The sequence below is a fragment of the Podarcis raffonei genome, chromosome 4 (assembly GCF_027172205.1).
Source record: "Podarcis raffonei isolate rPodRaf1 chromosome 4, rPodRaf1.pri, whole genome shotgun sequence".
NCBI classification, from domain to species: Eukaryota; Metazoa; Chordata; class Lepidosauria; order Squamata; family Lacertidae; genus Podarcis; species Podarcis raffonei.
This window is the reverse complement of record NC_070605.1, coordinates 14,646,103-14,666,203: the sequence shown is the minus strand read 5'-3', so window position 1 is coordinate 14,666,203 and position 20,101 is coordinate 14,646,103. Positions and strand designations below refer to the sequence as shown.

Sequence of the window (20,101 nt, the reverse complement as noted above, 5' to 3'; positions counted from 1 at the left end):
CAGTTCGAAAGCACATCAAAGTGCAAGTAGATAAATAGGTACCACTCTGGCGGGAAGGTAAACGGCATTTCCGTGCGCTGCTCTGGTTCGCCAGAAGCGGCTTAGTCATGCTGACCACTTGACCCGGAAGCTCCCGGCTCCCTCGGCCAATAAAGCGAGATGAGCGCCACAACCCCAGAGTCGGCCACGACTGGACCTAATGGTCAGAGGTCCCTTTACCCTTTACCTTTAATACACTATAATGCTCTGAATAGATTTCTGGAGTGAATCAAACACTGAACTCAGTGGGGACCAAATTGATATGAATGGGAATAAGAAAATCAGAATAGCCTGCTTGGCCAGACCAGTGCTTCATCTAGTCCACGGATGTCAAACACAAGGCCCGCGGGCCGAATCCAGCCTGCCAGACCTCGTCATGTGGCCCGTGTAGCCACCGCCGGCCGCCAGCCTTCACCTTTTATTCTCGCTTTTTTTTTTTGACGCAAGAAACCGCCTCTTCAGCGCATGCGCGGCAGCCTACAAGCCAGAGAACGTCTGCCCTCTAGCGGCGCCGGCCGTTCTACACAGGAAACCTCCACTTTACATGCATTCAGGAAACCTCCACTTGTTTTTATATTGAGCGCATTGTTTTTATTGAGCGCATGCACTTGTTTTAATATTGAGCGCATTGTACATTTGAATATCTACTTGCCATTATTCTGACTATGATTCTGCTTTCAGAGCTAGTTATTACTTACATTATTACAAAAAACAGTAATAATTGAATGCAGTGACAATAATTTGTGATAATAAAGAGTGGACACATAGTCCTACAGATACAACCGGCCCTTTGAGGGTGACCAAACTGCTGATGCGGCCCCTGATGAGTTTGACACCCCTGATCTAGTCCAACATCCTGTTCTAACAGTGACCAGCCACATGCCTCTGGGAAACCCGCAAGCAGATCCCAAGCACAAGAGCCCTCTCCCCTGCTGTGATTTCCAGAAACTGGTATTCAGAAGCAGACTACCTCTGACTATTAATAATAATAATAAATAATAAATTTTATTTATACCCTGCCCTCCCCTCCATGGCCAGAGCCGGGCTCAGGGCGGCTAACACCAGTAAAATGACAGCAAAAACATAATAGGGGGGAGAAAAACCAATTTAAAATACAGGTTAAAATGCAATTTAAAACGCAGGCTCATTTTAAAAGTAGCCCATAGATCAAAACCATAAGGGGAAGGAAACATAAGGATCAGACTGAATCCAAACCAAAGGCCAGGCAGAACAGCTCTGTCTTGCAGGCCCTGCGGAAAGATGTCAAGTCCCGCAGGGCCCTAGTCTCTTGTGACAGAGCGTTCCACCAAGTTGGGGCCAGCACTGAAAAGGCCCTGGCCCTAGTTGAGACCAATCTAACCACTTTGCGACTTGGGACCTCCAAAACGTTGTCATTTGTGGACCTTAAGGTCCTCCGCGGGGCATACCAGGAGAGGCGGTCCCCGTAGGTACGTGGGTCCTAGGCCGCATTGAGGCAGAGTATAGTCATTGTGGCTAGTAGCCCTCTCCTCCATGAATTTGTCTAATCCTCTCTAAAGGCCATCCAGCTTGGTGGCTATCACTACCTCCTGGGAGAGCAAATTCCATATTTCTACTATGTGCTGTGTGAAGAAGTTTTTTCATTTATCTGACTTAAATCATCCTGCATCCAGTTTTATTGGATGCTGATGAGTTATGCCATGAATCATTTTACGAACTTCGATCATGTTGCCTCTTACACACCTTTTCTCTGAGTGAAAAAGTGTGTCTTTCTTAGAGTTTAAGAATGGGGAGGCAGGCAGTGTTAATGACTTCTGATGGTAGTGGCAGCAGTAGTAAGTTGGGCAGCCAGTCCTCTCCAGGAAGCCGCCATTGTTTTGCTGAATGCCCTGGAACTTGTTTCATTCTGTGGCTTTTTTATGTGTGTGTGTGTGGGGGGGGGAAGGGGAATAGTAGCTGCTGGGGGGGGGGAGGCAGCCTCCAATAGCGGCCACCATTTTGGATTGTTGTTAGATTACCTTGGGAAAAGATGGCACCCAGGGCATTCTGGGGGTGGGGGAAAATGGTGACCACATGGTGTGGTGGCAGTAGTAAAAAGGAAGGAAGGAAGGAATGCAACTTTAATGTATGAATAGCTAAACGGATGTGCTTTCTAATAAATTAACAGTGAAATTAATGAGGTTTATTTTTTAAAGCAGAAAATGAATAGAGTTGTTAAGTGGAAAAAACAAAAACAAAATTTTGCTATAATCCTGAGTAAGTAATAACATCAATTTATTTTAGTAATTAGATGTGGACTCAAATACAAGATAGCATGAGCAAAACAGCGAGGCCTGCAAAGGTTGCATCCTCTAAAAAGCAGCAGCTGCTAAAATCCCACTAAGTGGCTACTCTCAGGCGTAGGGGGAATGCTAAGAATTGTATTTAGCCCTCCGCTATCCTTTCTGAGCAGCTGATTAGAGGGAATTTATCTTTGCCTTAAAATAATAATAAAAAAGGACTTGATACTCCGTGCCAGTTTTTGGACTGAGCAGAAGAACTGCAAGCGTGGAACCAGTTTTACTTGCTGGTTTCCCATTCAGCTGGGGAAGCAAATGTGGAAGCTTTGATTTGGCAGGTTTAGGCCCCACCTGCTGGATTAGCTGCAGTCAGTTTATTTGTACAATCTATACAATGCATTTACCACAAATACGCTGCGCTCTAAGTGCCTCACAGAAAACAAGCAATCAAAAATTATAACACCACCAGTGTGGTAAACTGATGATAGTTCCACAGTTAACATTTTAAAGCATATCAAAAGTTTGCAATCGTTAAAGCATACCAAGAGGTCTATTAACAGCATCTAGTACCAACAGCAGCATCAACATTATATCCACAGGAATGGAGGAAGCTGCCATATACAGTGCCTGCTACATTGACTGGCAGTGACTATCCAGGGTTTCAGACAGGGGACAATCCTATTCCTAACTGGAGATACTGGGTGTGAGCCTGGGACCCTCTGCATGCAAAGTAGATGCTCTGCCACTGAACTATGGCCGTTGCAGCCCCATTAAGTAATTCACATCCAGCTGTTCACATTAAAAGGCCTAACATTAAGATACCTTGTTTGGTTGTAAGTAAGAAGGCAGGCAGGCAAGGTGGCAGTGGTTGAGATCAGACTAAGTGTTATGTACTGAAGTTCTCACCCTGGGCCAGTAGGGGGATACTGTAGATAGTTATGCAAATAAGGGATCGAAAGTGACGTTCAGTGATTGGATAGTTTTAGAAAGTTGTTACAGTTACATTGTACTGGAGCTCTATATAAGCAGGCTGACTGAACCCTTCAGTTCAGTTCTGTCCTGGCCCGTGAATAAACAAGAGCTGTTTGGAGAATCGCTGTGTCGTCTGATATGTTCACCCACAACTTAACACTAAGGTTGCTGGGGCAGTGCCAACATTTGCCCTAATGGACCAGCCTTCAATGCCTGTCCTGTCCTGTCCTTGTTTTTTTGTTTTGCACCTGACCAAGTTGCTACCTCTTCCTGCCTCATCCTCAACCTCTACCAGCCCCAGCCAGCACAGCTAGTCCTAACTAAAACTGAGTTTTGCTTGGTTTCCTAAGAGTGTTTCTCTTTGCTAGGTGCCTTAATCTAACTCTCTTGCTTGGAGTTCTGACTGCCATGAAGCTTGACCTCTCCAAAGTCCCTGATCCTGCAAGAAAGTGCTCTGGCCTTTCAAGGCATGACAAAACACACACACACAAAAAAAACCCCCATTATATGTTGATTGCAAACCCTGCTCTTAAAATCAAAATTGCTATCTAGGATAATAAATGGCCATTATCGCCACTCATTATCCTACCCAGCAATTTCAATTTTTCAGAAAGGGAATTGTAAATAAAAATAGCAGCGCTTCTTATTCCTGCAGGACAACTTGCCCTGCTAGTTCTTCCCCCTTCAAAAAAAGCACACTTAATGCTGCTATTGTCTGCCTACAGGAACCTTTTTCTCTCTCTCTGCTCCCGCCTCTTATTTTTGAAATGGAAAGCAGCATCAATCGGAGTTTTCTTTGGGGTTGCAATGCAGCCTACACAGAAAATAAGTACTAAATTTTTAGATATATAAAAATAAGACAATTCCTGCTAATTATGGGGAAGACTCCTCAAGGACAACTATCCGAAATAAATATGAATGGGTGACACCTACATCCCATATTACACATTATGGTAATGGCTGGCTGTGAAGGAAGAAAAGCTTTAGCCATTTTGTGCTTGGCTGCTTTTTGCTTTGAAGGCTCACATGCACAGGAAGGTCAAAGGTTTAAGGGGAGGTTTTGCTCAAGATCTTCTGCAAAGGAGGGTCTAAGGTTCAGCCTGGGAACCAGGCAATTAAGAGGAAATAGAAACTTTACCAAGAGTCTGCTGTCCTTCTGATGGACTGAAAGGTTGGAAAGGGAAGTGAAAACACTGTACAGAAGTCAAGTTGGAAAGAGAAGTCAAGTTGGAAAGAGAACTCTTTTAGAGGGAACTGCAGCAGAAAGGAGCTAGGAGAAAACTCCAAAGAGACCCAGAAGCTGAACTGAGCGATGTGACTTGATATGCATTGGCTTCAATAGGGAAACAGTCTAGATCAGTTATAGCTGGGTGTCTTCTTCTTCTTCTTCTTCTTCTTCTTCTTCTTCTTCTTCTTCTTCTTCTTCTTCTGTTGTTGCTCTTGAGGACGATTATGCAAACTGTAAAGTTAAATGTTTTTATAAAACAGTTTCCTCAAAAACTGATGCCTCAATAGACCCCTAAGTAGGTACATTTGGGGCTGACTGCGTAAACACTTTCGGCAGAGTCCATGATGGTTGTTTGGTTTGGAAGCTACAAAGACACGAAGGAATCTGTCCAGGCTCGCTCAGAAAGATTTGTTGTCCCCGCCTCTTTTGAGATACATTGTGTTGCTAAGGCGTGAATTACTGGTCAGGACCATTCTATCCAGGTGACAAATTGTCACATTTGCTGAGGAGACCCAGGTTTAAGTGGCTATGACGGTCACTGGGCGATTTTGGTCCTGTGACTCTTTCAGCCTAATCAGAGCTGCGTTAAGGATAAATTGAGGGTGGAGGACAACCACACAAGCATGACCTGGAGCTCATTGAAAGAAGGATAGGGTAAAACAAATATTACTCTCTCTGTCTGTCTGTCTCGGGTCATTCCACACATTACATTTCTAGGTGCAAGTTGCCTTAAATGTGCACTTAAAAATGAGAACTGCGGATGTAAGAAACAAGGCTTGCAGACATGTCCATCATGTATGAAACTCGGCAGGGTGCACTCAGCAGGGAACAGTCACTTCCTGGAATACGCTGTTGACGTGAACTTAGTGCCAGATCCGAGTTTTCCTCTGTTGAACCTTGAGCATTGATTCAGGCTCCACACAGATATTGGTGCTTTTACTGTAGTGCGTTTATTAAACAGGTTTCTATGCAGCTCCCCAGCAGAGCTCCAAATGCAGCAATGCAACAAGCACACTTAGTCCGCCGTGTCTGAATGGAACAGGAGTCTCCAGAGAGGTTGCACAAACTGCCAGGAAACACGCCTGACCCTGCAGCATGGTGCTAAAGGCACGCATCAATTATCCAAGGCTGCAGCACTGATACAAAACTAGAGCAGAGATTTATGCTGGGTGCACACCTGGCCCAAGTTATATAATGGCAAAAGGCTTCCAATTATTGAGACGTAAGTGCTCGAGGACAAAGGCCTGCATTTGTTAAGAGCTGCCTGACAATGCTTTTTTCTTAATCTACATGGTTCCTGCTACGCTGGGGCTCAGCTACATAATCCACCAGCTGTGATCACCCCTTCCCTTTCAGAAATTGACAGCTCCTCCACATAATGCCCTGAATGACTTCTCCAGCTTTTTCTAATAATAATAATAATAATAAATTTTATTTATATCCCGCCCTCCCCAGCCGAAGCCGGGCTCAGGGCGGCTAACAACAATAAAACAGTACAAATGTACAGCACAAACAACACTCTAAAATCATTCATTATAAAATTAATTAAGTTCAAGCCACTGGCCACCATTGGGCCAGAGCTCCACGAACATTGCCAAGGGAGGGAGTCAGGCTGTGCCCTGGCCAAAGGCCTGGCGGAACAGCTCTGTCTTGCAGGCCTGCGGAAAAGATGTCAAGTCCCGCAGGGCCCTAGTCTCTTGTGACAGAGTGTTCCACCAGATCGGAGCCACAGCCGAAAAAGCCCTGGCTCTAGTTGAGGCCAGCCTTACTTCTCTGTGGCCTGGGACCTTCAAGATGTTTTTATTTGAAGACCGTAAGTTTCTCTGTGGGGCATACCAGGAGAGGCGGTCCCGTAGGTACGAGGGTCCTAGGCCATATAGGGCTTCTAGAACCGCACGTTCAGCACACTTGTTTAATAGCACAACAATCCTTTCCCTGGTCCTCCTTTTTAAGCAGCTTTAGAGGGTTAGATATGAAATGCAGAAACCGACACTCAGAAATACTGAATCATGCACGTTTCGGATCCCAGTGAATTTATCAGTACTGTTAGTTTTCATAAGAAAAGAAGCAGGATCCTTTATCTGCTGGACCGCAAGCTTAGCGTACTTGCATCGGGCCTGGTGTTGCATATGTTGTGAAAGTGAAATCACTGGCACTCCAGAGAGATGGTACACTCTTCTTCCTGATATGAAGAAGACATGTATGTGACTGCTAGTGTCATGGCTCCAGTACAGTGGTACCTTGGTTGTCAAACTTAATCCATTCTGGGAGTCCATTCGACTCCTGGAACCGTTCGAAAACCAAGGCGTGACTTCCAATTGTCTGCAGAGCTTCCTGCACTCAATCGGAAGCTGCGTCGGACGTTCGGCTTCCAGAAAACGTTCGCAAACCGGAACACTCACTTCTGGGTTTGTGGCGTTCAGGGGATCTGATTTGTTCAGGAACCAAGCCGTTCGACAACCAAGGTACCACTGTACAGTGGTACCTCAGGTTACATATGCTTCAGGTTACAGACTCCGCTAACCCAGAAATAGTGCTTCAGGTTAAGAACTTTGCTTCAGGATGAGAACAGAAATCGTGCTCTGGCGGCGCGGTGGCAGCTGGAGACCCCATTAGCTAAAGTGGTGCTTCAGGTTAAGAACAGTTTCAGGTTAAGAACGGACCTCCGAAACGAATTAAGTACTTAACCACTGTATTTATGTCAGTTGCTGGGAATCAAAAGAGGAGAGAGTTGCTGCCGTAACCAGGTCCTGCCTGCAGACTTTCCACAGCCTGGCCTGATCCTATAAAATCTGAACGATCAAAGAGGCTGGAATAGCCCTGAAGATGGACAGTCACCCCTGCCTCCCCGCTCAGTTTCCTCAGCATACAATGTGCACTACTTTCAGCTTCTTGGAGGAAAGGCAGGCTAGAAATGCATTAAATAATAAATAAATAAATATGTAACAGCTTGCCTCTCCTTGGAAACAATCTTTTAAGAATCCCTGAAGCCTGCTTCTCAGCTAGGCTTGGCCAAACATCCACAACATCCATAATAAAAAAAGCAGCATTGCTTGTTGGTATTTAGAGCATGCTGTGAAGTCAGAAATCGAGAATTAGCCTTGCTGTGCCCCTAAAATCTGCCAAGTTCATTCTTAAGATGTGGACTTATGTACAATGCAAGCATCCTCAAATGACCAAACACATGGAGCCTGCTTCAAGTCCAGTTGTTTTATTGACTAGATGCATGTTGATAAAGAATGATTGGGTGGTGAGTTTGCAGAGACGTTTTGTTCAGCAAAAATTAAAATTGTTTTAACACTTATTGGCTATGTGTTTGGACAGGGGGGAAAAGTTAATCATTCTTGTTTGTTCTTGAGATACTCCAGATGAGGAAAGAGATTTTTTTTAAAAACAAAAACAAGTGTGTGATTTAAAAATTGTAACACAAACAAATGAGCCTAGTAATGAGAGAGGATAGATGAGGAATTAAAAAGATGGTTTGTACAGTGAAAAATAGTCATACAGGAGCATGAGCAAGGATGGACCAATGCTCAGGGGCAGAGCCTATGCTAAGCTATACTAAGTAGTTGTCCCATCAGCAAGATTTACACTTGCACAATGGGACTTTCCTGCTCTCCTCTCCCCATACACCCCCTAAATAATTATTTTATTTTATTTTATTTTTTAAATTATTTATACCCCACCCATCTGGCTGGGTTTTCCCAGCCACTCTAAATCTGGTGCAATAAAGAATGGGCAACTTATTAATGCTGTTAGACAAAAGGGTGAGAGGAGGAACAAATCAAAGACTGATGGAAAACTGCAGAAAGATATATTTGATTAATAGGAATCTAATAATTCTCAGTAATATGAATGAGTGTTAAGCTTTTTATTAATGTGTTTTGGTGATAGATTTCAATGTTATCATTGCTTGTGGTCCCCTCTGATGTTTTGTGTGTGTGTATGAGAGATAGAATGAAAGATTGAATTTGGAGTCATTTTCATGCAAGGTATTTGTTCTACCACTGAACTGTTGTTGTTGTTGTTTAGTCGTTTAGTCGTGTCCGACTCTTCGTGACCCCCTGGACCAGAGCACGCCAGGCACTCCTGTCTTCCACTGCCTCCCGCAGTTTGGTCAGACTCATGTTTGTGGCTTCGAGAACACTGTCCAACCATCTCGTCCTCTGTTGTCCCCTTCTCCTTGTGCCCTCCATCTTTCCCAACATCAGGGTCTTTTCCAGGGAGTCTTCTCTTCTCATGAGGTGGCCAAAGTATTGGAGCCTCAGCTTCATGATCTGTCCTTCCAGTGAGCACTCAGAGCTGATTTCCTTAAGAATGGATGCTTTTGATCTTCTTGCAGTCCATGGGACTCTCAAGAGTCTCCTCCAGCACCATAATTCAAAAGCATCAATTCTTCGGCAATCAGCCTTCTTTATGGTCCAGCTCTCACTTCCATACATCACTACTGGGAAAACCATGGCTTTAACTATACGGACCTTTGTTGGCAAGGTGATGTCTCTGCATTTTAAGATGCTGTCTAGCTTTGCCATCGCCTTTCTCCCAAGGAGCAGGCGTCTTTTAACCACTGAACTACAGCTGCTTCTTTAAGGTGGCGCCATCTTCAAACCAACACTTTCTCTCCAATGTTTGGTAGTTCATGCACACAGAATATCTAACACACCACCCTCTTGTTTCCTTCATTGCAGCAGAGCCACACCAGATGCCCAGCGCACAAGTGTCCCGTTGAATCACCTGGATGGATACCTATTCAGCACTCTGTGGTAAGTCGGAGCCTTTTCCTCCCTCCGTTGCAAAGATTAAAGAGAATAAAGGAGATGTCTATGTCCTAGAGGCAGCCTTAGGGCTGTATACCAGAATGTTTGATAAAATTATCAGAGAAAGGCCAAATTAAGGGTACTTTCTGGTCTGTGTGAGTGGGTTTTTCCCCAAAGCAATTCACAGTTTTGTGGTTTCGTACTCTGTCACTGAGGGATTGAAAATAATCTAAAAAAAAATTCTAGAAAAAGATTTGTTGGTGTTGGGTGAAGCCCAGGAGAAGACAAAGATCCTCTTTCCTGATTTCATGGTTCTCCTTGCTTTCAGTCATCTGAATGAGATACATTTTCAACCGCTGGGCCCTAATCCAGATTTTCTAAAGCTGCAACCCTCCCTACATTTACCTAAAAGTAAGGCCCCATGAAATCACCAGGATTCGTTTCTGTGAAACTGTGCATAGGATCAGGCTGCAGAAATCCTAAAATTAATACTGCAGTGTTCACATTGTGCAGGCCAACTTAGAAATGTGGTCAGGAAAACTGACATTTTGAGTTTTGCCTCTTCCAGTCGAGTGTTAAATGTTTAGCCTTGATACCCAAACCGAGATGTTATAAATTTCAAATCAGAGGTGTGCAAGCTTGGATTTTAAACCATCCAATTTGTTCCCACGATTGGTGCGTTACTCAGCAAGTTTTTTGAGATCAATGGAAACAGCTTTTTCCCATCTTATGGCAAACATATACAGTAATACCTCCTCGAACGTCTGCCCTGTCGACCATCCATTTCGGCAAACGTCCGTGGCAAACCCGGAAGTACCTGCATGGGCTACTTCCGGGTTTGCCACTCGTGCATGCACAGAAGCGTAAACCGCTCCGCATGCGTGTGCGTGTGCGCACATAGCGGTGCTTTGTTGAGCATCCCTTTCAATGGATCCCGGACTCAAAACCAATGTAATTTAAGCATGTGAGCAGCCCTCTGCCCAACAGTGCCTACTTCTTTAGCTTTTTGTATGGTTGATGTTTCAATATGCAAGGTGCATCTTCCAGCTTCCCTTTGAAATGGGTGCTGGGGTTGGGTGCTGGAACTCCAAATATGGGAATCATTTTGTCCAATTATATACCAACCAGCCGTCATTGTGACTGCTCACTGCTCAAGGGTGATGTTGTACTATGGTGTGTCAGGTGGGTAGAATCTCCACTCCAGTGATGTGTGTTCCATGTGGTGGTTTTGCTGGAGTGCTGATGCTCACTGCACATACACAGAGACTAAGAACCTTTGAAGGATTAGTGCTGGCCACTGGAGCTGCTTCCATTGGATAATATGCACTTGTTGGGCTCCCTACAAGATGCTGAGGTTAACAAGCTGTGACAGTGCCATCTAATTTAAATTGGGCCTCTGTTGTGCAGAATATTCAATGTGTAGTGTAAGTACACACTGACCAGAGAATTATATTACAGGAGAGAGTCCAAAGCTGCAATTTTATACGCAGTTACTTGAAAGTAGGCATCACTGAACACAGCAAGACTTACGTCTCTGCGTAACCATGCATAGAATCGCACTGTTACACAACAATTCTGTGCATGCTTATTTGGGAGTTAGGTTGCAATACTAACCCCACTTACCTATGAGTAAAGGTAATAGGTAAATGACCCCTGGTCGTTTAAATCCAGTTAAGGCAAATATGGGGTGCGGTGCTCATCTCGCTTCAGGCTGAGGGAACCGGCGTTTGTTCACAGACAGCTTTCTGGGTCATATGGCCGGCATGACTAAACTGCTACTGCTGCACGGAGGACTGTGACAAGTGCTGGAACTCCAAATATGGGAATCATTTTGTTCAATTATATACCAACCAGCCATCGTCGTGATTGTTCACTGCTCAAGGGTGATGTTGTACTATGGTGTGTCTTTTCGTTGTAATTGGTATTAAAAATTAATATCCCACTTTTCAGTTTAAAAATAGGCCTCTTTAAAGTTCCCTACAAGGAAACACAGTCAAGCATCATAAAAGAGAAACAACATCACATCACATATACTTTTTTTAAAAAAAAATCACAGCAGGCATTTGCAGCCTTTATTCTGCCCTCCCTGCTCCTGTGTGGTCTGAAATGTACAGCTGTGTACCAAACATACCGGTATATACCAGATTTCATTCAACCGTCTCAATGTTCCAGGGGATTGTCATGTTGCAAACAGACAAAGCTAAACAGGCCAGTTAACTCAAAGGCATCACTTGAATCAGTCTATACTTGTTTAGATGTCTGTCTTTCTGATCTCACTTCTTCTAAACAAGGAAAGCCTTTTCAGTGCTGGTCTTTCAAATGATCCCTTCTTTTGCCCTTGAAGATAGTTATCCTCCAGTTCCTTTAGGAATCCCAAGTTGTGTATGCACGGAATTTGCTGAGCAAGAGTGTCCGCCTTGCTACCTGTTTTATATATGCCATTTAATCAATTTATAGACTGATGCATATGAGGAAGTTTGCAAAGTAAAAGGCATATGACTGCAAAACTAAGATACAGATAAAACAAAAATATCTAGTGTCAGTAAAAACCCCGAATCAAAATATTGAGCAGTGCAACCCTGAAATTAATAACAATAATTTTAATAATTTTAATATTCATACCCCGCCCATCTGGTTGGGTTTCCCCAGCCACTCTGGGCGGCTTATAGAAGTGGCACTGCAGGGATTCAGAGGGGTGTCTCCCAGCCCTCCCAGGTGATGCTTGGGAACTGAACTCCAAACCCTCTCTATGCAAAACAAATTCTCTAACCCTGAGCTGTGGTACTCACACCTGAGTGGCACCAGTTGTTTCAGGGATTCCCCACTCCATCCCAAGTATCCTCTTTCTCTCTCTTACCTGCTCCCCCCCATGCTGTCTGGTGCACTTTGAAGCACTGCTATTACATAAACACCAGCCTCCTTTGATGGTTATAGTTTTATATCCACTTTTCTCTGCTCTGCTCATTGTTCCTTCCTTTAAGACCTTTGATTCTATTTAGTTGTTTGCAGTCTGTGGGAGAGGTCAATGCAGGATTGGCTTTCCTTATTTAAATGTCCTTATTTAAACTCATTTGGCAATGGAGAACAGCCTAATTCAAATTAATTGCCGAAGGAGGGAGCTGTGTCTGCAGACTTCTCTTTCCTGGTAATGTTTCTGTAGCGCTTGGGTTATAAAATATTCCTGAAGGAGCTCTCTGCACAGGGAATGTGTTAATCATGAAACCTTAGACTAGTTTCTGGGTAGACTTTATTACATAATAACTGGGATAATTTCCTCTGTAATGTGCTGCCCGTAAGGAAATAGAAGATGCATTGAATATGGATCCAACACAGAAATTACTACCAAGCTCAGTAGCCAGAAAGGTGTTTGGGGATGGAGGAATCATATCAAATTAAATTTTTTCTGTTTCTCCTTTTCCCCATCAGTCTGTGATATTTTTAAAGAAAAAATGCCCACGAAGATTCAACAGCATTTTAGTGTGGTTTCCACCCTCATACCTACGTTTGTAAGGAGTTTTGTCAAATATACACATTAGGGAATGTGCTGATTCTGACACTTCATTGCCAGGGCAAAAACGTAACTCAAATTGTAGTGCGGTTGCTACCTAGAAATGTTCATTGTGGTGGTGGAAATTGGTGAAAAGGAATACAGGATGTCCTTGTCCCCCAGAGAAGTACTCATCCAGAGCGAACCCACCAAAAAAGCAAGGAATGTGAGCGAAAGCCAAGGAATATTACTTGCACGATGGTCATCAGGAATTACAGACATCACTGTGGTTTATGCCTGGCGAACTCACAGCACAGGCGTTAATGCGAGGCTGAATTGCAAGCTTGCATGTTTCAAGCTTCCTGGCAAGCAGCTCCACATTTTTGTAAGTCACTGTGATTTAACAATTTAATGAAACAGCAGCCCGTTACATAGCTTTGGAGCTACTGCACTTTTACAGACACGACCTCTGCCACTCCCCTGGGGCTGCACAAGCCAGCAACCCTCAGAAAGACATAAAGCAAATAATTTAATTGCAGGGGCCCGTTAGAACCAGTGGGGAGACCGACCGTAGGTGGAAGACCGAGGCAATGAAAGGCAGAGCCAACTCATTCTAGTTTTGTCCCCATTTTCCTCCCTGCTGAGTTCTGCAAGGGCAACATTGAGACTAAGGAGGGGCACCCTCTGGGTTGGTTCTGTATCTGCTCAGTGTGCTGTCCAGGCGCTATCTGTTGTGGGCAATGTTCAGATCCCTCTGCTCTCATGTGGTGTAGTGTGCCAGTGTGGTGTAGTGGTTAGGAGCAGTGGACTCGTAATCTGGTGAACTGGATTCGCTTCCCCGCTCCTCCACATGCAGCTGCTGGGTGACCTTGGGCCAGTCACACTTCTCTGAAGTCTCTCAGCCTCACTCACCTCACAGAGTGTTTGTTGTGGGGGAGGAAGGGAAAGGAGATTGTTAGCTGCTTTGAGACTCCTTTGGGTAGTGGTAAAGTTGGATATCAAATCCAAACTCCTCCTCCTCCTTCCTCCTCCTCCTCCTCCTCCTCTCCTGGTTCTTTATCTTCGAACCATAAAGATAAAGGTAAAGGGACCCCTGACCATTAGGTCCAGTCGCGGATGACTCTGGGGTTGCAGCACTCATCTCGCTTTATTGGCCGAGGGAGCCGGCATGTGGCCAGCACAACTAAGCCGCTTCTGGCGAACCAGAGCAGCGCACGGAAATGCCATTTACCTTCCCGCCGGAGTGGTACCTATTTATCTACTTACACTTTGACGTGCTTTTGAACTGCTAGGTTGGCAGGAGCTGGGACCGAACAACGGGAGCTCACCCTGTTGTGGGGATTCGAACTGTCGACCTTCTGATCGGCAAGCCCTAGGCTCTGTGGTTTAACCCACAGTGCCACCCCCATCCCCTTCAAACCATACCAGAGATTTAAAGCACATTTAAAGCCTGCCCAGCCACCCCACAAATTCTGGGAACTGTATGTAGGTCTGTAAGGGGTAAGCTATAGTTACCAGGATTCCTGGGTGGGTTGGGTGCATGGAAAGTGCTGTAAAGGTCTAGTTTGCATGCCACCTTGGCCAAGCAGCCTTTCAAATGGGGAAACCTTCAAATAGAAGACAATTCCCTGCAAAGCAGGGCATGCGGCATCTACCGTAAAACAAGGTACGTCTACCCATCCAAAGGTGTTGACAGAGAAGCTCCCTGCTTCTCTTCTGAACCCTGCTAGCTCATAAATTCCACATTCGAGGTGGGTGGTGAGGAATGTGTTTTGTGGTTTACGTGCTTTGAACATTGGAGTATCCAGCTGCCTTCAGCCTGCAATTCTAGTCACACTTACAAAGCCCCGTTGGAGCCAATAGGCCTTACACCTTGAGTAACAATTGCCCAGGGGGAGTCATTGTTAAGGAGGATATATCTATGCTTTGTTTTGCAGAGGTGATCTTTAATTTTAATGCTTCCCCTCCCCCCCTTGTTACTCTGTTCATGTACTCCTGCAGCTTTTCGTTACAACTGAGACACCTACGTTTATGGCTCAAGGCACCTCACCATCTGCCTCTTTTATTTTAGCCTCTATGAAAACAGCTCTTCCTATTGTGATGCTGTTGGTGCTGAGTCCCACCGACAGTCAGCTGCTTTGGAAATGATTTATTTGGAGCAGTGGGTTGTTTTTTTCAGGGCCCAAATTGATTGACATTTAAATGCCCCTTTTATGAGGGTGGAAACCATGCTGGGGAAATGCTTGTTTCTTGATTTATGAAAAAGGACCTAGAGGACGCATTAGGGAGCACCTGTTGAATATATGAGCTGTTTAACAGTGGAATAGACTGCTTTGGAAGGAAGTGAATTCTTCTTCATTCTATCCAGCCTTTGTTTATTAGGGGTGCATATTTATATTTTTTGCATTATTGTGGGGTTGGACTAGATGTCCTTTGAGATCCCTTCCAGCTTTTGGGTCTGAAGATTGGGGGGGGGGATTGCTTAACAGAGAGTAGAATATTTGGATGTCATCCTAGACATTCAATGTAATTGAGAGATGGAAAATTGGAAGTCATTTTTCTTTTTCTTTTCTTTTCTTTTCTTTTCTTTCCTTTCCTTTCCTCTCTTCTCTTTCTTTTTTCTTCTTTGGTGTCCTCTGCTCTGGGCCATTACTAGGGTATTACACACACAAGAAGGTGGATGGTTGGTGGAAGGACCCTGAGTGAGAGGCAGGGAAGGAAAAGGCTCCCAGGTCAGAGAGCTGTGAGGGTCCACCACTTTTGTGGGTGGGTTTGTTTAGTACTTGTTGCAGACTTGTTGAACTGGGACCCCCTGCCCAGGGTGAAAGTATTCTAGTGAGTTATTGTGGCCTGTGTATACTTAGGCCTCAGATCCTAAGACATGGATGTGGCCCTCCAGATGTGGTTGGACTGCAACTCCTATCATCCCTGTCCATTGGCCATTCTGGTTGGGGATGATGGGGAATCCAACAACATCTGGAAGTTTTGCCATTTCAGGCCTAACAAAACAGGCATTGCAACATCATCTTCCGTGGCTTGCAGGCAGTATGAAACCTCTGCATTGGTCAGACCTGGGAGCCTGGCTTTCTGTAGTTAGGCTCAGTTTTGCCTGGGGAAGAGACCAAAGAGATTAAGCAAAAGGCTCTGCAGAATTGGTGGGTTTTGAGCTTTGGTTTGAAGGGCTGCAGATACACCATACATTTAAAGCACATGGCTTTCCCCAGTGAATCCTGGGGATTTTAGTTTACCCCACAGTCCCCAGCACCTTCAACAAACTACAGTTCCCAGGATTCCTTGGGGGAAGTCATGAGATTTAAATGTGTGGTTTGCCCACAGATGAGCGTATGTTCTGTATGTTCTGGCAGGCATTTCGATACGCGATGGAAAATAGACAGAGCTTTACACAGACCAGTTATTAAAATAAATCTTGCATTGCATTTATAAGATAATTGAAGTGCCAAGGTTTTAAAATAGCGCAGTATAAAAACCATGAGAACTTCATATTCTCTTTTCACTTTCTTGGACAATGTAACTTTTTTTTTTGGCACATTTGTTCTGAAACCTTGTGGGTTTTTTTTTTTATTACTTGTTTTGAATCTTCCACCAGAACTGGAAGACGGGGAAATCTGCGGGAGCCTGAAATATGTCTCCTCATTTCACGAGCTGGGTTAAAACCTCACAGCTGTCTCAACATTTCAGAAAGCTGGCTAACAGACTAGCACCTACTAGTCCTTGCAGTAGCTCCCCTGCTCGCTGAGACAACCACAAAACATTAACTCTTGATCGCCAAAGCTCAGAATTCATTTGAGTTCAGAAAGGGCAAACTAAACTAATGACAACGTTGCAGAGACCACATGGAGGCATATAGATATCAGTGTTGGGGGCTTGTAATGTTCTCACCACAAACACAAATTGAGCATTGGAGCCTCCAAAGTCTTCTCCTGCTGAGAAAACAATCCCTTTCATTCTCTGCTCTCCCCACAACAGCTCCCTAGACACTGTCTCAGATCCAGCGGCCTTTAGGGAAAATTACATCCCTCAGGTCTGTTTTCCCCTGGCTCTGGTACCTGCACAGCACAGTGCCAGGTACCAGAATGGGGAGAATGGAAGAACCTCCCTCATTCCATATGTTCAGCCCAGCTAGGACAGGAGTAGCAGCAGGAGAGTATGAGGGAAGGGGAGAAGGGGGTTGGCAGACTATGGATGTGTTGCGGTTATTAATATTGAGCATTTGGAAGCAATTTTGAAATAAAAACTGCCCAGTCCAAAAATATGGCTCAAAAGCTTTACTAGCAGAACTTGTTCCACAAAACAGAGACTCAGAACAATAATGCTACATCTAAATAGATGCATAATGTTATGCGCTTGTCCAAGCAACAGGTACAGCATCTTAGAGATATGAAATTACTTTATCCAGAGCTGAAAAGAAAGATCTGCCTCTCTCACAGTCTCTCCATTATAGCCAGAGACTGTGTTCCTGGAGAGAATCATTTGCTCCTCTAGCTCCTTTCAGGGAAAGAACAAAGACTAACTCACACAAAATGGAGATTTGCAATTGAATATCCCATGTGAATCTAGGTTAAACACCTCAGGAGAGAGCAGCAAAGATACATCAACAGCTAATCATTAACCTGTTAGGCGCTCTGAGAGCTTCAGTTTAGCAATACGCATACAGAGTTATTTTCCATTTCAATGTACAATGAAACAATTATACTCAACAGGGTGGAGCTGGAGGTATTTGGGAATGGTGGGTAGGAGGAAGGGAGTTTGGTTGCATCTGTGAATTTGTCACCTGTGGAATCAGGGCCATCTGGAAATCTTCATGCAGATTGTGTTGTGGGTATCTGGACAATCCAATAAACCAATGTCAATTCTGCATAAAATTTGACTTGGTTTGAAATTTGGGGTTCTGCTGCTAAGAAATTGCTTTTGGAACTGCGGATTGACTTACCAAAATCGGCATTGTATCTGACACATTTTTCATAAATGCATCTCCTGTACTGACAGTTATGATAGATGTACTTCTTGCACCTCCTTTCATGCAGTCAACACTGCACCATGTGTTTCGTAGTCTAAATGCAGTTGAACACACGAGGCTGGATTCATACTTGGTCAAACTTAAGAGCAGAACCATTAAAATCAATGGAAGATAAGCTACTCAGTTTTCATGAGTTTACTCATTCAATTGACGATGCACTGAGAACAATGTAAGCAGATACTAAGATTTGGAAATGCATACAACAAAGCCTATGAGGCAGTGCAACATACACACAGATGAAACATTGGAACATGTACTGAACCGAGCACTTGTAAATACATGTCAGGCTGCAAGGCAAGGCTTACCTTCTCCCTGTATGTGTAGATAATAATAATAATAATAATAATAATAATAATAATAATAATAATAAAAAATTATTTATTATTTGTACCCCGCCCATCTGGCTGGGTTTCTGCAGCCACTCTGGGTGGCTTCCAACAAAGATTAAAAATACATTAAAATGTCACACATTAAAAACTTCCCTGAACAGGGCTTGCTTCAGATGTCTTCTAAATGTAAGGTAGTTGTTTATCTCTTGACATCTGATGGGAGGGCGTTCCACAGAGCGGGCGCCACCACCGAGAAGGCCCTCTGCCTGGTTCCCTGTAGCTTTGCTTCTCGCAATGAGGGAACTGCTAGAGGGCCCTTGGCGCTGGACCTCAGCGGCCGGGCAGAACGATGGAGGTGGAGATAACAGCACAAAGTGGAAGTAGTCTTTTTCCAGCAACAGCAAGGTTTATTAAGCACAGCACATCACAAAATCCAGCGTCCATTCTCACCATGCAGGTGCACCCAATTGAGTTCCTCCCACTTCCCTCTAGCTACTTCCATCTTCCCGTCTCCTCACCATGTGATTGCTCCACCATTGAGCCTTCTAGGAGGCTACTCTATCCAGTCGTCTTGCTCCAGGACTGATAGGCTGCACACTTTCTAGTGAGGGAGAGTGAACCAGCTCTCCCTCCTCCTGCTCCTCTTCCCCTTGTTGTTCTCCTTCCAGTTCAGTCCAACTATCAGTCTCTGAACTGTGTCCCTCTGCAAACCATTGCTCTAGGTCGATACTACCCTCCTGCTCCTGTAGAGCTTCAGCATCCCAGCCTTGCACAGAGGGAGAGGTGGGCTCCCACAATTCCTCTTCAGAGCCTGATCCCTGACAATACAGGAAGAAGTGTGCTATGAGGATGGATGATTCTGTCAGTTTAGTTCCCCCCAGTCTTTAAGTCTGCCATGTTTTTATAGGAGTTGCGATTTTTTATTTTAAAAAATGTCCTTATGAAAATGTGTTCTCAGCATTTTCCTGCACATTTCCCTATCACGCATTTTAATGCAATGTTGATTAATGTTATGCATTTGTGCATTTATTTTCCTTTTTTTATTATTTATTGGTTTAAAATACAAACGTACAAACGTACAAACACACAACAAAGGTAGGTATAACAAAGTTAAATATAAGTAGAAAAAAAACCACAACTTAAAAGCAAGAAACATTTGAGGAAAAAAAGAAAGAAAAAGAAAAAAGAAATGAAAAGAAAACCAAAAATTTATACATCATGTCCTTCAAAATAATTTTTTTTTACAAGAAACTTCCAATCATTCTCATTATACTTTTTCTATTGTCATGGTATTATTGCAGTTTTATTTTGTATCCTTTTTCATACATTCCACTAACATATTTGTTTCATTTATTTATTATTCCCAAGTGTCATTCCAGTTCTGCTAAGATGGTATCATTTTTACAATATAGTCTTATATATTCCTTAAATATTTTCCATTCTCCACGTGTTTTCTGGTTTAAGGCTCCCCTGACTTTTCCCGTCAGCTTTTCCCATCATTTATTTTCATTTATTTTCACTAATATGTGTATTTCTTTTTTTGCACCATTTTCCCCAGACACATTTTTGTACATGTTTCTGGTATTAGGAGAAGTGCAAATTTCTAAAGACAGCTGTGTTTCTGTCTGCATATTGCATCAGGAAGTATGAATTAGGGAGGGTTGCAGTAAAATGCAAACTGAGTCTAATTTCTCCTCCATCCTAGTGCAGTGCAAACTAGGCCGTTGATAGAGAAGAGAGATAACCTGGACCAGACTCCCATATTTTTAGAGAATGGTGTTTTAATATGAAATTTCTCCCAGAGGAATGATGCTTCTATCCAAAGTCTTCCGCTGGAACTGTAATCACAAGTCACCGCTTCCTGCCTCAACTTGCTAAGCTTTCCAGGAGTCCTTAAACTAGATCTTTATGTGTTTGAGCATCCACAAAAGTCATTATCAGCCACCTTGTAAAAAATCGGCTTTGTGGAGGCTTTGATGATACAGTGTGATTA

At 43.8% G+C, this 20,101-nt stretch overlaps 1 protein-coding gene across 14 annotated transcripts in view; it reads left to right on the top strand.

Annotated features, from left to right (window-relative positions):
• DLG2 (discs large MAGUK scaffold protein 2) overlaps positions 1-20,101 on the top strand; it is an 891,570-nt gene that overhangs the window by 178,984 nt on the left and 692,485 nt on the right. For 12 of the 14 annotated variants that reach the window (XM_053385482.1, XM_053385484.1, XM_053385477.1 and 9 more), the window contains one exon: positions 9,186-9,260. In XM_053385482.1, the coding sequence (XP_053241457.1) occupies positions 9,186-9,260 (75 nt within the window). The remainder of the gene's footprint in view (positions 1-9,185; positions 9,261-20,101) is intronic. The other 2 variants (XM_053385478.1, XM_053385490.1) reach the window with 1 other exon arrangement.